Raw genomic sequence first — 18,409 nt, 5'->3', positions numbered from 1 at the left:
ACACAGTTCCTTTTCAGAGCACTTATGCTCACTGATGCTGGGACCATGTAGACACACCAATTCATCTCTCATGCATAGCCTTGGGATGTGAGAGGAACCTGAAGTCCCAGGAGAAAACCCACACAGACATGGGGAAACGTGCCAACTCCACACAGACAGTGGCCTGGCTGGAACTGATTTTTTTTTTCTCATCAATGTCATAACAAAATAACATTGAACAAAAGGATATTATTCAAGGACTTGCTGTTTCTGAGAACAAACAGGCAATGTACCAGAAGACTGGTAGATGTGGAGTATGAGAGAAAGAGAAGAGTCAAAGGTGACTTCAAGTTTTCATATACCAAGATATCAATCTACGTCTCATATTAGCTGCAGATACTAAGGAATATGACTACACCATTAGCAGACAGTTAGATATAATATAGGTATTTGGATATCTGTATATAGATGTGATATGTAGCTAGCTAGATTTAATTACATGCTGATAGTATATAAATATTTCCCATGTATAAATACACACACACATACACAAGGATGCAAGATAGCTTTCATCTCAAATGCCAAGGACAATCAATAGGCAGAGGTTGCCTGAATTGTGGTGTTAAGAAGGATTCTGAGGCCCTATCCATGCTTGGGATGACAGATGACAGATGACAGAGACTGATAAGCAATGCCTGCTGTGGGCATGAGAGGAGGTGGTTGCCACACAAGTGCCAGGTATTAGCCATGTCTGCAATGAAGCAATGAACTCTGAGTAGGAGAGGTAGCGTGAGCCAAGCCTCACACTCACCTATAGTACTTCATGAAGGATCTCTGCTCTTTTCTTAAAAATAATGGTAACAGCCTATCATGAATCCCTCATGGAAAGAAGGAATCATGATTAAACTGAAGTTCATGAAAAACATGTACTGCGTTATCCTTCTCTCTCATCTCTCAGGAATTTCAAGAGAACATCTTGTGTCAGTTCAGCCCAATGGGTTACTCTTACTAGTGAGTACATGTGGTAACACACCAGTTCTATTCCCCTTGACCCCTTCATCCTTCTGTGGATGAATGCATGCAGTTCCTATCTTGGGGCCAGTTCTTTGAGTTGACAGTCCTTTATGAGGTTAATCTAGAGTGAATGGTTGTATTCACCCACATGTTATGTGGCATGATCCCATGCCCTTCTGGTTATTTTCCTGCATGCTCTGGAGTCATCTGGGATGTTCTGTGCCTCCAGCAAACCTTCCATTCTGGGTAGGGAGTACAACCAAAGTAGGTGAAGTAGAGTAGAGAATCTTTTTGGAAAGAGGCTTTTTTTTTTTTTTTTTTTTTTTTGGAGTTGGTGTCTCATTCCACCACCCAGGCTAGAGTACAGTGGTGCCATCACGGCTCACTGCAGCCTCAATCTCCCAGGCTCGATCAATCCTCCCACCTCTGCCTCCCGAGTAGGTGGGATCACAGGTGCCTGCCACCACACCCAGCTAATTTTTGTATTTTTTGTAGACACAGAGTTTCACCATGTTGCCCAGGGCGATCTCGAACTCCTGGGCTGAAACGATCTGCCCACCTCAGCCTCCCAAGCAAAGAGGCTTTTAAAATGAAGTCCTGTGCTTCTTCATCTCAGAGCCAAATCATGTGTTTTGCTGTCTGCACCTCCCCTTCCCCCAGGTGATGTAGGTCAGCTTCAAACATCTGCCGCTGCCCAACCCCCCAGGCTAAGAACATGGTCCTCACCTCCCCGTTTGTCTTTCCCTTGCTTTTGCATGTTCTGAGACCTGTTTGAACACGGGAATTTGGAGGATTATCTTTAATGCTCTGTCACTGCCTCTGGTGAATATTAATTCTTGGCTTAACTAATTCAGATAGCAATTAATGTGATTATTACCTGAAAATAAAATCTTTTGATTTTTTTGTGTGTTTTTATCTTCCGTAGAATAACAAGTTATTTTATTATTCAAATGGGGCACAGTTCCTGCTGTTTTCAATATGATTTTTAATAAATATGTAAATTCTAAAGTTAATTTACAGCATTCATTGGAAGGCATGATTTTTAAAATGACAAAAATGTGATGGATTGTAAAATTATCCCCCTTAAAATCATCAGTCATAGTGAACAGAATGTACCAACCTCTTATAATTTTACAGCTTTTTCTTCATCTTATCTTCTGTTAGGGACTCACTTAAAATTGATTATAAAATGGTATATTTCTTAGGCCATAATTCATTCACAGATTAATTAGATTTTCAGTTAATATCCCATCATCATACAGGATGGAAGCCAAGGGTGTTTTGTAGTCGTTCAGAGTTGCAGGAGCAAAACCCTGATTGCCATTCCCAAGTGACTGAAGCCACCAGTGCTAATCACTAATCACATTCAGACCACATAAAGTAGAACATCTCTCACTCCATTTCTGTTCTAGTTGGCTCACAACAAGAGATCTTTATTGGCCCTGACCAAGAGACCAAAATATAGTCAAACATTTTTGTGAGGGGGTGATTCTATTTTTTTTTCCTTGCTTAAAATGAAATTTCTATAGCTATCCCCGGAAAGCTTCAGAGGAAGTGTGTGTGTGTGTGTGTGTGTGTGTGTGTGTGTGTGTGTGTGTGTGTGTGTTTAGGTAGGTGTCCGTGCTTAGCAGGTTTGAATTTAAACATCTTTCTCCTAGTCATTTTCCAGTGGGAGCAGCTTTTGGATTATTTTCATGATTTTAAATAATCCTTTGGTAGCACCCAACAGGAATATTTAAGGGACATTTTGCCAGTAACTTCTTTAACACTGATTTAAGGAAAAGTATTTCTCCAGTCACTTGAGAGAACTATAGATATACATGGCAGAGAAATCGCACACACTAAATCCAGCAAAGAGGAAACACCAGCCCACCCACATTTAACTACCTGAAACTCTAAGTTTCCACAGAGTTGAAGAAAAGATAATTATCCCCTCTTTCACTCTCCCTCCAGTAGCTGGTGCCAGATCCGGTGCATGAAAAATTGCTACCTATTACATTTGTCTATTCCTGCTATATTGTATTCCTTTGTGCAATACAATTGCACAGGCCAGGCTGAATATCTGCAGAGGCGACCCTAAGATTTGACTTACTTAGTCCTTCATTATCCTAGGGATGGACCCCACTGAAGTCACTCAGGCCTCTCAAAATCTCTCATCGTCTTTAAGGGCCTGCAGTATTCTTTAAACTCAGGCCAGTATTTTTAAACCTTCATTCTAAGGCAAATCCCTAATTCATTTTGTTTATAGTGAGGATTTTTTTTTCATAAAACTGTTTGGATATTTAAAACACCTCACAGACATAGTCTGTCTTTCCATTGCTAAATGGTATGATTCCACTTATTTTGTGTGTTTTAATCTCTAACCTTGCAATCTGTAACGTTGTTGATTATTTCAAGGACCTTGGTTTATGACAGTAGAAATGTTCCTTGAAACCATGTTAATCAAATTTTTTTGAAGAACAAAGTCTATTTTCCTGTTTACTTACTGGGGAAGTTATTATCTCCACTTTCTAAATAAAAGAAACCTAAATGTCTTCTGGGTGATTAGACATTAACTACCCTTCAGGAAATAAATGTGCATTCTCCACCAGAAAGTATGGCAGCTTGTCTTAGGAATTCAATCGCTTTCAAGGACATTAAAGGGTGTTAGAGAGGTGAAAGTTAAAGTGATAGGGGGGAAAAGGATCACCAGTAAATAAACATAATTAGCATCCTCCTTTTATTCCACTAGCATTTACGGACCACCTATGTGCCAGGTGTGTTCTGGCCACAAGAGATGTGAAGATAAATAGGTTCAGTCCCTACAAGGGAGACTGAGCTATGGCAACCAATATACGCAGTAAACACCCACCATGCCATGAGAATGGTCCACACAGGGATGAAGGGACAACAAGGGGCAGTCGTCAGGGCCCCTGGTCAGAAAAGAATTCAGAGGAGATTTCCCCCCTTCTCAGTCTCAAGTGATAAGAGCGTGTTGGCCATCCTAAAAGGTGGGGAGAACAAGTTAGAGAGAGGAAGATGTACAATCCAGAGCACAGAAACCCTAACCACCTTTCTGGATTCAAAATTTAGCTTGCTGCCATCCTCAGCTGGCTGGCTAAATAATGTGCTTGATAACTATCTGCATGCTACTGACTTTTTTTTCCTGAAGTGTTGCTGAGCAGTTTTAATTTTATCTGCAAATCCCTGGATCATTTGAATCCTGATTACTTTTGAGATTGCTTTTTTACCCTTGCCTCTACCCAGCCAGTGGGTACTACTTGGTTCAGCCCATTGATTCCTGAGCTTGCCTTGGAATATAGAATTTTCTTCCTCACCTCCTGACTCTCCCACCTCTTCCCATAGAGGACCCTGTATCTTTGAAATGTCTTTCTATTACATTGCTGGGAAGGATCTTACACCAACTCTTGGAGTTAAGATCTGTGTCTTCAGCTGTCCACAGACTGGACAAGAACCATAAATGGATGGACAGATGACTTTTGCCCTGAGAAATCAGCCCCGTTCTCCAGGGAAGCCAAAGCACTTAAATCATGGGAAAGTTGCACTTTCTACTGCAGCTCTCTACCTACTCTGCGAAACTTTGCATCCGTGGGGAGAAAAACAGAAGGAAAGCTTCTTTTGCCCTCTGAATATTTGCTGCCTGGTGGGAAGGTGGGAATGTGAGGGAAGAGGGAATTCATTACCATTAATTGTAGTTCCAGGGCCTAGTAAAGCAGAACCATGTTTTTTCTAGGTTGTTGAGAGACAGCATTACCCAGCGCTTCCTTGCCTTGAGTTAATTTGCTCATGAGTCAAGAGGTTTAGAAGGTACCCTGTCTGCCACCAGAGAAACATTCATTTCCAACGTTACTGGGTAAAGGGTTTAGGTGTGTCCTGAGGCCCCTCCACAGATGCTGCCCCAGGAGTCCTGTTGAATGGGGCCACTGGTCACACACAAACACATGTGCCACTCTGTTTCTTTTGGACCAAGCTGCTTCCCATCCTGGGATGAACATATTAATGGTCTAGCAAACATTTTTCCTCTGTGCAGTTTTTTCCTGGAGGCAGGAGAAAGAGACCTTCTCATTATTTATCTTGAGCGTTTGATAAGCTTCCTTTGAGAAGGTCATTGTCTGCTACAGCAAAATAATCATGGGATTTCTGGACAAGCTGGTAAGAGAAAAATGATTCATTATTTCAAGAATTATTTTGCCTTCAGTCCCCAAAATGGATGAAGGCTTCTAACAATATGTAAGAGAGAGCAGGCTTAACTTATTATATGAAAGGTTACACTTTAAAGGGAAAAGAAGTTCAAACATTACATTTTTAGCTCTGCCGTGATATCACAGGGGTCAAGGCAGTCCGCCTGTTACCCCCACGGTCTTCTGCATGTCACTGTGCTACTCTTTTTGCAAGAGAAGGCCTCCCTGCCCTCCTTCCCTTCTCATCCATTTGGGCTAATGAGATTGGAAGAATTTTTTTTTTAGCTTCTATTCAACAGTGCCCTCTCCCTCTGGTCGTTTTGGGATGTCAGAACGGATAGCATATTAGTCCATCTATAGACTCAACCCAACCCTACAGTACTTCTTGCCATGTCACACAATGTCTTGCATTTTCACAGCACAGTATATTTTGTCAACTTTGGGGGGGAAGGGGACTGCTTAACCACTCTGAATGGTATCATTACATAGACCAAAAGGCAGTTTATAATACAACTAGTCCATCCATGTCTGGTACCAAGACACCCGTTATGTTGGGTTATTTTTGCAATAAAATTTGTTTAGCCTAAGTGCAAGCCAGATACTCAGAATGAGGCAGTTTGACTGATAAAGATACTGAATTTTAAAAGGAAAGCTGGAAAGGCTGGGCGATCAATATGACCTTGACTACTCACAAGCCAAATAACTTATGGAAATAATGTAAAGACCCTGTGAACTTTCTTGCCTGACAGAAGGGTTTTAAATAATATTTTAAGAAAATCAAAAGCAAACATCCCCTGGACCTTCTTTACAGATTAGATCTGAAATGAAAGACCCTGAGTTACACAATTAACTATTGATTTTGCTGATCCATATTTAATTCTCATAGCAATCGCATTGTGTTTACACAGCCATGCAGGGCAGACATACTTCTCTTGGAGCAAAGCGCCTTTCACTTCTACATTAATTTAAAAATTAAATTGTTCTGTGCATGTGAGACAAAAATAAAGTTTATTTTTATTGTAGCAAATGGCTGACTTAAACTTGATAAAGTGGCATAAAGCCAGCTGAAGAGAATACCTTTTATAATGCAATATTCAAGTTGCTGAATGAATATATTTCATGTGGCAGAGAGAGACTAAATAGCATCTGTGTGGTACCTGGTACTAGAATTTTGCACTATGACAGCTATAATTTAATCTCCCTACAGTTTAATTTCTTGGTTTGATACATCCAGTAATATTCGTAGGTTTATCACTCAAGTAGTCAATCTCGTTGCTGCCTCTAAGAATGTCATCAGCATGATGTTTCTATTGTCACCTGGAAGCACCAAGATGGGTCACCAAGCTTGGGAGGCTGAGGCAGGTGGATCACCTGAGGTCACGTATTCGAAACCAGCCTGGCCAACATGGTGAAACCCCATCTCTACTAAAAATACAAAAATTAGCCAGTCATGGAGGTGCACACCTGTAATCTCAACTACTTGGGAGACTGAGGCAGGAGAATTGCTTGAACTGGGAGGCGGAGGTTGAAGTGAGCCGAGATCGCACCACTGCACTCCAGCCTGGGTGACAGAGCGAGACTCTGTCTCAAAAAAAAAAAAAAAAAAAAAGTAAAAAGAAAAATTCTGATTTAAACATGTCAAATTCAGAAAGTCACTAGACTCAGAAAGGTTAAGAAAGTTGAGCGTAAATAGTAACTAGTTAACCTATGAAAAATATCTGCCTAAATGATGTTACAGACTGAAAATGGAAGAAGATCAAAAAAAGCTGTAGAAAAATCCAGGGAGTTATTCCAAAAATACCACTGGGGTGGGCACATCCATAACTCTGAATTTGACAGGATATTTGTGTTCTAGGTGCCGTTATTAGACCAAAGAGCAAACTGGGTAGATGATTCTAACTCAACAAAGCAATTTTCAGGGACTCACTTTCTGGTATATCTAATGCTTTGTTCCATATTTACTTCATAGTAAAGAGTCCTTAACATGTATTCCATGTGACCTTTCTCATACACCACTGTATCTCTACTATCTAGAATACTTTCTGGTACATTGTAGGTACTTGGTAAATAGCTGAAGAATAAACAAATGATGTGGCAGAAACAGCAGACTCCCTATTTAAGTATTCATTACAATCTGGGTACAGAGTTGAAGTGGTGATTGTCATTGTCATACTGTGGTAGAGCAAGGGATGGAATCTGGAATGGAAGCAGATTCCCATCGGCAACCCCCCCACCAGCATGTCTCCCCATTCTAGAACCCCAGTGCTTCCAGGGTAGTGACCATTAAGAGCATCCTACAATTGCTGCCGTAAACTAGAGTGCAACACAGAATTGGTTCTTGAAAGAATCTTTAAAACAATTCCCACCAAAAAAAATTCTTCTTTTTAGAATAAGGATCAATAAATTTGTTCCAATTCTGAATTGTCCTGGCTGTCAGGATTCAATATATCAAATAACTTTATCCAAATGAAAAGCTGACCAGCTCTTGACCTGAAACATGAAATGCAGTACGAAATGAATCACACATCAGTGGAGCAAACATTCTTGCATCCTCCAATATCAGCATGTTCCTGGATGAACCTTAGCTTGCAGTCCCATTTAATTCCATGGCTGTTGTAAAGTGCCTAATAAATTGGGTGCCATAATGCACCGTGGCTCCTAAATGGCCTACCAAACTCTGTTGGAAGTAATTCCAGGTCATCTAGTTATTTATATAGGTTAATGAATAACATAGAATGTTTTTCCCTAGCTTTGGCACTCGCAGCATACCTCGTAAGAACTTAACACTTTCAGGTATAATTCTATGATGTCCACCAATCTCCAATGGTTTTGGAGATTTTCTTTTGGAAGGAGAACTTCCATGGGAAAAATAGTAGTATAAGCTTTTTTTATATTCACCCGATCCACACAAAAAAATTACTTTTTCTTTTACAGTCAAAAATCTATCACTCCATAATGAAAACATAGCACTATGATGTTATAATACATAAGTAAATGCTGCATTTTCATCTGGCAAAATTCATGGAGTTTTTATGCTACAAGCACAGTGACATCTAAGCCTACCATGGCCTGGCTTGCTGAACAGGCTTTAAGACATATTTAAGACATAACATGATGCAAAGGGTAGTTAAAAAAAAAAAAAGGCTAATCAGTCTTTTAAGTCAAGTGAGTAGTACAGTATTTATTTTTACTCATATTGTGTATATAAATTAAAAGCAAAACTCTTGATGCCCTCACTCTTTTCAGCTGAAATTCTTAACCTTACTTGGATAGATTTAGAAGTTCTCATCTCAGGAACTGCTCAATTCTCATTCCTGCATAAATTATTTAATTAATATTACTGTGCCAGAAGATAAAGGAATCTAACAACACAGAGAAACATGTTCCATTTAGTTAAGCTGTTTACACAGGCTGATAGCAATGAGCTGTCTTGTTTGCCCAATTCTGGATCATCAGCAAATAGTGCACATTTTACTTTCGGAGAAATTGACCACAACTCATCGAATCTGAAGCATTATTAAAGTCAGTCAACCTATGTTTTAAATTGTCTTTGTGGATCTGTTCCCCCCCCCCCCCCCGCCGGAAAACAGAAAATCCAGATTTTCAAATGGGCATTGAAAATGATGACGCTAATATCAGAGTTTGCAGAAATGACAAATGTGTTTCATATAACAATTTTACCCCAACTTACATGCCTTTCCTCTTCCCAGATGCCTTTCTGTGCCGTAAGCAAATTTGTGGGTTTCTTCCTGCTACTTTATCTTCCTACTAAGGGACATCCCCTCCCATCTTTCCTCCATTTTCCATACATGGGGACGTTTCTTATCACTGATGAAATGACTTCTCTTTCCTTCAGTACTCTTGATCTAGTGTTTAAATATCCTTTGTGGCCATTGTTTATCTTCAAAATGCATCCTTTTCCTTTCCACAAGGTGTATTATTTTCTAACAACCCTAAGCTTCCCACTGACTTTCTCTCTGCTTGCTCTTTTTCTCAAAAAGTAAGTTCATTTCCCCCCTCTGGGTTTAGGGGTTCCAGGAGAGGTCATTGAAAACCATCGATCACAGTAAAGGACAGCAGTATAGTTAATATAGTCATAAAAGCACATCTCTGCTGAAAATTACTCTTTCATCTAATAAAATCTGTTTGCCCTGAGGATACTGAAGAATCTCTAGGACCCCAGTAAGAAAACAGAGTGGCCCCAAGTGCCAAATCACATCTCCCTGAGTGTGGTTGGAGGGAGAGAGTGGTTCTCTATTACCAATGCGTCACATTAATTTTTCAGAAGGGCAAGTGAAGAGTAATGTGTCCAGTTGAGGTAACAGAGGGAACCGAGCACCGGGAGAAAGTAATTATCCAAGTTGAAATTTGACCAGGTTAACAGGGTTAATATCACAACTCTTGAGAAAAGTGTGGAGGGGTCTCTAGTGATCACCAAAGGTCATTCTATCTATTTTTATGTCTCATCTAGAAAGTAGCTTCACCAGGAATGCAGTAAGAGGCGGCATTAAGGGAGAGATTAACTAGTGCCTCTGAGAAAAGAGAAATGACTTGAGCTGCATCTTTTCCCTTAAGGTTGGCCTGCCCTTTGCAAATAGCACTTAACATAGACTTTGAAATGTGCACAAATCTTCAACTAAGAGACCTTGGATTAAAATACCTCCTCACCATTCCCACAACAAGAACATAACATAAAACTCTTCCCTGAATCCATCTTCCCAGTGCTCAAGATTCGTTCATCAGAAAAGGGATGGGGTAAATCACATGTTCAGCTTCAACCCCAAACCCTTGATTAAACAGACTGTCTCTTAGACTTTGCTTATTTGCTTCCAAATGGAAGCTCTGCCATCTTTCACACCTGCTGGATCACCTTCTTCCTATTTCTTTGCCCATAGAGACGCTTCTCTGTGCAAACTAACTCCCTGCAGCACCAGAATTTTCCTGCATCTTCTTGGCCTTCATCCATGTATGAATGTCTAGTTAAAATCTGCATCATATGTAATGAGAGATGTTGGGTGTTAGTAGGGGACACCTTGGACACCTTCTTCTCAAACATTATTTTGTTTGAGAAAAACATGGAAGGAGCTTCCTAGGGTAACGCTGCTGGAGTCTCTGGGCCCCTTATTCACTTCTCCCAGGGAATGAGGGACCGACTTGCCTAGCAAGTTCAGGAAGGGAACTGCAAGTACTGCTCCCTACTTCTTGCTCTTCCTAGTCTCCCTCTGGAATCAGACTGTCAGAAGCACAAATTTCTGTTCTGTTCCTTCATGCTGTAGTTTTTACAGAAAGACATTTGTTTCCCAGCCCAGGGCTGCTAATTACTAAGCTTGTCTATTTCTTGGGATCAGTGTTAGGAAACCCACTTCTTTACAGATGGAAACCTTGTTCTCCAATCAAACTTTCTCCTAGTAAAGCTGATCTTTTGGCCTCCCATCAGCCTTTTTCTTTTTTATGTCATTGAGAACTAAGGTAGGGAAGAGGGGTGTTAGGGTTCGTTATTGTGCCACCTCAAATTCCAATAATAGATGCCCAGAAGATATCCAATTAACAATATTTTAGAGTCACAGAGCTTTATAAACTGGGAAGATTCAAAAAAACCTTTAATGTAAAGAAACTAAGGGTCAGAGGGCTTACACAGCTAATTAGCACAATGCCAGGAATTGCACGCTGGTTTTTAAATACCTGGGGTAATACACAGTGATTAAGATCCCAAGTCCTGTAGTCAGGCTGTTTCTGCTCAAATCCTGATTGCCTAACTTATTAGCCACATATATGTGGACTAACATTTAGACCTCTCTATCTGCATTTTCTCATTTGTGTAATGGGGATGATAATAGTGCTATCTCACAGGCTTGCTGTTAGGATTAAATGAGATAATTCATGCAGTGCATTCAACCCAGTACCTGACTCATAGTAAAAACACTTTATAAATAGGGCTATTTTCCTACCACATGTTTTCTTGATCCATTGGCAGTGAATCTCTATAGCAATAGAGAAATAAGAAATTACGTTGATTTAAGTCCTGTTTGCATTAACTTGTGCTAAGAGCTCCAATCCTCATTATAAATGTTAGTACCCAGCTGAGGAACAATGCTGCATTTGAATTTCACAAATAGATTGGATCTCTTCCTGACACTAGATATACTAACCAATATTTTTAAGATATAATCAAAGGATGGAAATGTATTTGAAATAATGAAAGAGTAGCATTTATCACAGAACAATAATTTATTGCACTATTTCATGAATTTGCTATTTGCTCTCCTCTACCATGGACAGGAGTTTCTGGCTGTACACACATAACATGTATCTCTTTGAAGCTGATACCATCATGCATATATTTTTTGCTAGTTTATCACTTGAGTTTTTCTGTATCATCTTATTTATTTTCCACCTCTTCCTTATGGCAAGGGTCCATATCTCCTCCAATTTTATCCATCTTGGTGTTCAGGATATTGCTCTAGTCAAAAATCTCTACTTCATGACTATTGTGAACTATAAAAAAAAAAAAAAAACTACTGTGAATTTTTGTGTGAAAAATCAGAAAACTAAGTTTTCAGGTCTAATTTCACTTGGATTTGAATCTGTGTGAATCACAGATTCCATAAATATCGCATGGAAAGTACAGCTGACTCTGGCCTCCCTCACCTTCCAAGCTGATGGAAGAGCAAAGTGAGATCATAGATGAGAACGCAGTTTGGAAGTCAAAGCTTTTTATAACCCATGTACTGGCTGATACTTTCATGAGTCTGGTTGAGTTTCCTAGAACCCCTTGGGGTAGGCATGCCTCTATTTCTGTCTTTATAGTGATTAATTGTCTACTACAGAATCCCCAAAGGGAGAGACCCTCTGGGCAACTCTTGGTCCTGAAGTACACTACATAGTGTTGTACAGATGCAATAGAGTCATAATAGATGAATATTTATTGGAATTCCCTCCCTCCTCCTTACTGTATATTTCAATCCTATTTGCCCTTCAAAACCATTCCAAGAGCACCCTTTTCTATAAAACTTCCTCTGAGAATCAAGACCACAAGACTATTTGCACAAAGCTGGTCACATAGCAGATTGGTTTGATTGAATGACTGCTTGACTACAAGGAATTAAATTAATAAAGGTCTAATTCTCAAGAGATTTCTGGAGAATATGTCACTATATACTTCTTGCTTGAATTATCCCTAATAATTCCATGGTTACACTAAAGGCAGGAAAATATTTTAAGAACATGCAAAGCTATTTATTTAAACTTGAAAATGTATTTTCATCTTGCCTGTTTAGTCCTACTTTTATTCCCAAGTGCAGTTTAAAAAAAAAAAATCCACCAAAAAGTCATCTGTACAACTGTTGCCACCTATAGGTGACAAATGTAGTATATTAATTTTATAATTCTGATGAAGCACAACACAGGAAGGAATTGGCGATGTTTTATGGAACCTACACAATTCTCGTCAAACACTAATCTTCACCGGGTCTATCATTGTTTTTGTTCTGTAATTGCTATTTCAGATGCTTCCCTTAAAGATAATATTGGCTAATATTCATAAAGTAGTTTTCCAAGATGAAAGTTGAGAGCTTCATCTCTGCAGGCAGACTGCCTAGATCTAAATCCAAAGTCCATCCCATACTGCTACAGGACCTTAAACAAGTTACTTACCTTCCTCAAGCCTTGATTGCCTATAAATGGAGATACTAATGGCACCTACTCTGTGGAATTCATGTGAGGATGGAAACATATAATCTATGCACTATGCTTAGCAGAATGTCTGTACAGAACACACACTGTTAAATGGTAACTGTTATTACCATGATTAGTTTGCAAAGCACTTTCACATATAGTTGCTGCAAACTAATGTGCACTATTTTATTATCATTTGCCAGATAGATCGTTAACACATTATTGTTTCACCTCAATCCCTCCGTATATGTTAAATCTAAATGTTATTCAACTACAAAATTTTAAAAATATCTGAGATCTGACAAGACAATGTTGAGGTTTGGTATGCTCCTATAGGCAGAAAAGTAAGCCACTTTAGTGTTTTTACTCTTAGCTGGCAGAACCACTTGAGGAGCCCAAACTCATAGTTAAGACTCTTCTGATCTTAGGGGAAGTCTCCATTAAGAAACTACTGATGATTTAGCATTGGACTAGGCCTTCAAAAAGAAAGCTGGGAGAAGGGGAATAGGGGAGTGGATGAGGTGAAGTAGGACACTGTAAAAAAAAAAAAAGGATAAAACAACATCCCTAGCTCAGAAACTCAAACAGTGCAAAGATTGCAATTTGGTATGCATACTGGGTATTTTGTTATTTTTTTAAATGTGAGCCAATAATTAAAAGTCAGTGAATTTTAAATATAAGCAGATATTGATCTAGATGTATCTCCTCATCTTTGAAATCAAAAGGTCTGCACCCACATTTCTGCACAGCCAGATCTAAGTAGCTGCTACCGCCTTTAGATCCAGCACATGCTCCTGAGCTGACTGCAGCCCTCACCACTCCTTGTGGCTGCCCTGCCTAGAGGCTGAATGCTAGTTGGTCCATATGGTCACTTTTGCACGCATGTTGTTTTTACAGTCAAGTAATATGTCTGCACTCACTTTTCATCAAAACTGTAAAAATAAAAGGAAACCCGAGAAGGTCATGTTTCTTGTTTGCTTTTGTTTTTGTTTTTTTTTTGTTGTTTTTGTTTTTAATATAATGGTCCCTTCTTTCATTTCTGTAACCTCTCTGGCCAGTGTAGGTCTTTGTTATAATTAACTGAAGCAACAAATCTGTAAGCCTGAAACATTTGAAAACCTGATGACAGTGAGTGTTTTAATGGCAATTAACTCTTTCCAAATTCCACCATTTCACAACGATTTATACTTTCCACCTGTCTGTCTTCCCTCCAGGGGTCATGTTTTTCTAGACTAGTGGGGCTCAAATTTCAGTATGTATCAGAATCACCTGGTAATCTTGTTAAAAACTGATTGCTGGCCTTCAGAGTTTCTGATGTAGTAGGTCTAGGTGGGATCCAAGAACTGGCATTTCCAGGAAGCTCCTTGGTGATGCTGACGTTGCTGGTCTGGGGAACACACTTTGAGAACCACCATTCTAGAATAAGAATCCAGCCTTACATTTATTGCGCACCCACTACTGTCTGCCAGAGCTTTAAATTTCTTTATTTCTAATACTTATTGCAATCCTGAAATAAAGATGTATCTTATCACCATTTTACACCTGAAGAAGGATGCTTGTAGCACTCAGCCTGTGAAAGGGCCAAGCTGAAATCAAAGCTCAGCCTGTCTGCCCTCAGGGCCTCAACAATCCCCCTGCAGGGCACAATTTTATTCAGCTGTGTATCCTCAGTACCAAAGCCTTCAGCCTGCCTTGCAGTAGCTTCTCTAATGAGTGTGTGTTGAATGAATTTGAGATCCACATAGATGAGAAATAGGCAAGAAAAATACTTAACGGTTCTTAAATGAAGAAAAAGGGAGAAGACATACAGCTAAAGAGAAAATTGCATTGAATGCCCTTTATTTACCTACATTTGGTAAAGATAGGCAAATTGGCACAGTGTTGAAAGGGGCCCTTGGATGGAGCTAATTATGGAGCCACTTTTCTGTAATCAGCTGGGAGTCTGTTCCTTAGCCCGCCTCTGGTTTCAGGGTAGCTGTTTGAGATTGAAAATTAGCTCCGTGAGTAATGCTTCTGCACCTTATTAGTATAATGAAATAAGCACTAGATCTAGGATGATTTTCAAATATTCCCATAGAATTATACCATTTCCTATAGCAGAGAAATTCTGCCCGTGTCTGCTCTTGGAACACAGAAGCCATCCACTTCCGTCTCTCTCTTCTCTTTCTGTTAAATATTTAGCATGTGAGCATCCATAGGCTTTGGTTATATCTGTTTTCCCAATCAAAACGCAGTTTCCTCATTGCCACCTTGGAAGTCCAGCATAACAATGTTGGGGGTGGGGAGCATGGTGCACAGCAGAACTGCACATGTTAGAGACGGTTTGGCAAGTTAAGTGGAATTTTTGGGTAACAAAACGGAAAACAGGACATTTTGTCCTTTATTATGTAAGAACATGGTTTAATGGAAAGAACAAGAGCATGGAAGGCAGCCAGACAGAAATTCAAACCCTGTTGTCTGCCGTTTGCTGGGCAACCTTGGGCAAATATCTCTGTCACTCTGAGCCTTGCATTCCTTCTCTTTAAAATGGGGTCATTTACCTTGCAGGTTTGTGAAAAAGCTGAATCTGTTAAGTGTCTTTTACCTAGTGGATGCTTAATAAATGGTAACACTATCATCTCTAAGCCCCTGGGCCTGCTTATTTCCTGTGTTTGGATGGAATTTCTGCTGGAAAGAGGAAAAGAAGATGAGAAACATTGTAGACACTTTTTCACGTCTGTTCTTCTCATTGTTTTTGGCATCTGTGCCTTCCTCTGTCCTCACCTTAGCCCTTAGGAGCCAACTGAGCAACCGAATATATTCATGTTTACAGGGTTTACCTATGATAATTATTGAATTTGGTGCAGTGCTTTATAATATCATACAGGGTATTAATAACAGTAATATCCCGGTATAAACTGGTATCACTAGACCTTCTGGAGCAGAGGGGTTACTCAGCTGTTCACCTGCTGCTTTAATTTTTAAGCCCCTGGGCCTTCTGGGATCTACACCCAAAAACCTGGACATCTCTTTCAAATATCTTAAGTCCCATAAAGGGACAAAATACTAAAATGGCAATGCTTCTAACAATCTTAACATGTATTCGAAAATGGCAAGTTAGGGGATTTTTATGTCTTTTTTTTATTCTAAAAAAATATTACCATAACTTCTGGCTGAAATTCAATCCCTAGTCATATTTAGAAAAAGTACAACTAATACTTAGCAAGGAAAGAGAGGAGTCTGAAACTTTGATGAAGAAAAATAAGGCACTTTACCTGAACAAATTTCAAATGGATCCATTTAAAATGAAATTAAGTGGCACTTAACTGGTTTGCAAATTGGGACCTATTTATCTCAGTAAAATGATTAAAGTCCTGATTTATCCCTAAAATTGGCTTTATTATTACATTTAATTATACTAGAAGATTGTTAAAGACTTGTAGGTTTTCTCTATCCCTTTAAACTGTACTTTATACAGACAATAATTGAATATTAGATAGGATAACTTGATTTTCCAAAGAAATATGTTTCTAATATTTTCTTATTTTTATTGCAGAAATTGAAACAACTTGAAGAAACAAAAGACGATCCCGAGAATAGATTATCGAAAATTTCCCTGGAGTCATTCAATAAATTTAACAGCAATACTGTGATTTTATTAGAAAAAGAGAAGAACTCTCTGAACAAGGTTGAAGGACAGAAGGAAGAAAAAGAAAAAAATGAAGAGACATCTTTGAGTAGTTCAGATAGGCCTGGGGTAGACAACTTGGAATCTTTGAGTGATTCTTTATATGATAGCTTCTCTTCCTGTGCCAGTCAAGGTTCAAATGATGTATAAAGGACATCTCTTCCCTTAGTGAGCTGGGACTGGAGCGCTTAAGAAATGACGGGTGGGGGCGGGGGGTGCATCGCTCGATAGAGATGACAATAATAAACTATTGCAGTACCAGAGCCTTCATTGTCCAGTTCACAGCAGGCAACCCACCAGAGCTTATTTCTCTGACAGGGCAATAAAGATAGACTCCATTTATTGTGTTTCAAGAGGATTACGCATAAACACCCCTATGATACAGAATCCTTAATTTTGCACTTTTTTTGAATATTTGTACAGAAGTTGTAAATTTTTTGGAAGAGAATTTATATTTGTAGCAAAAAAAGACAGCAATAAATGGAATCAGTGCCATGCTCTTGAAATAATGTACTAAGTCTTAGAAGTTGACAATAATATATATTTTTTAAAATCCCAACTGAAGTTTTTGTGAAGTTCATTGTCCTGGTCCTCAAATTGTTTGTGGGTACACTCTGTAAACCTACAACAGGGCCTGCCAAAAAATCAGAGGGTTCCTCCTCATCTCCAGCTCACAGATCTCAATTTGCTAGAAATGTTCATTTTAGTGTGATTTCAGATTCGTTGCCAGAGATTCAGGTGATAGTAATAAGTGTCATTCTGCTTCTGCTGAAAAATGAAAAGGGTCCTGAAGTGTGGACACTGATTGGGAGTGTGACATTGTATCAGAAACGACCGAATTCTATTTCCAATACCAGTTTTTCCTTCCAGACAGTTCTTTAGACTGTCTTCTACTTAGTGCTTCTCTATGATCCTATTATTTGATTTCTATCTTCTTGCTCTTTTTATTAAAATCTGGGCACTCTAAAAATGAAAACAAATTTCTATTTGCAATGTTCACTTTTAAAAATAAAATTAATGGTGCTACGAAGAATTCTTTTTAATATCTTTTTTTCTACAAAGACTGTTTATATGTAAGGATAAATTCTATTTTAAAGGTTATGTGTATTTTTTCTAGATGTGAACTATTTATAATTGCTTATGTACAGGAGCTTGTAAACTAGGCACAATAGAAATATTTTTAGGATCTATATGGCTACTTTAGCACATAATTGTTTCTTTAAAGAGTATTGTATGATCAGTGTTATTTGGTTAATTTGTGCAATTTGTTTTATTTTATCTTAAATGAAAATTATGTAAAATGTCCTTGTCTTTCAGACTTTAAAAAATCTTTTTGTTTCCTTTCTGAATAAAAGTTATATCACAATTGCACCCTCTGAAAACAGAAAATAACTTGCTCAAGGACCTTTTGGCCCAGTCAGTTACTTGAATCTTAACTCACACGTGCTCTTAGGATGGGTTCCCAGAAGGAATAAATAAACTGGCCCTTTTGCTCTAGAGATAGTAATTTAGGCAATTGTTAACATCAGAGTCTGCAGACAGGTGAGTAATGGTCAAAGCATTTCAGTCTCCCCGAGGGTTTAACCAAATAGAAAGGAAAGAAGGGGGGGGGGAGGGAGAGGGAGGGAGAGAAGGAGCCTGAGGCAGATATGGAACGATCTCTGCGGAGGAATTACAAAGAAAGTCATTTAAGCCCCTTTCCAGACCAGCTCTGCTGGGAGGATGCAGAAATAAATGATCAGCGTCCTGGCCTGAGAGAGCTGCCCCCAGAAGTGGCCGCGGGAGAAAAGGGTGAAGAGGGGCAAAGCTTAGGAGGCGATTTCCACGGAAATCCACGCTCCCTAAGGATGTGGGGAAAGGGGTGGGAATGTGCGGATTGGGGGCGGGGGCACCA

At 39.2% G+C, this 18,409-nt stretch overlaps 1 protein-coding gene across 12 annotated transcripts in view; it reads left to right on the top strand.

The window, feature by feature from the left end:
• NCKAP5 (NCK associated protein 5) overlaps window positions 1-17,886 on the top strand; it is a 1,005,982-nt gene extending 988,096 nt beyond the window's left edge. For 11 of the 12 annotated variants that reach the window (XM_063630959.1, XM_055260746.2, XM_055260747.2 and 8 more), the window contains one exon: window positions 16,384-17,886. In XM_063630959.1, the coding sequence (XP_063487029.1) occupies window positions 16,384-16,665 (282 nt within the window). In that variant the 3' untranslated portion in view covers window positions 16,666-17,886. The remainder of the gene's footprint in view (window positions 1-16,383) is intronic. The other variant, XM_055260748.2, reaches the window with a different exon arrangement.
• The last annotated feature ends 523 nt before the right edge of the window (window positions 17,887-18,409 follow it).

This window comes from Symphalangus syndactylus, chromosome 22 (assembly GCF_028878055.3).
Source record: "Symphalangus syndactylus isolate Jambi chromosome 22, NHGRI_mSymSyn1-v2.1_pri, whole genome shotgun sequence".
In the NCBI taxonomy this organism is placed as follows: domain Eukaryota; kingdom Metazoa; phylum Chordata; class Mammalia; order Primates; family Hylobatidae; genus Symphalangus; species Symphalangus syndactylus.
The sequence above is the reverse complement of the archived record's forward strand: the minus strand, read 5'-3'. Positions and strand labels throughout refer to the sequence as shown.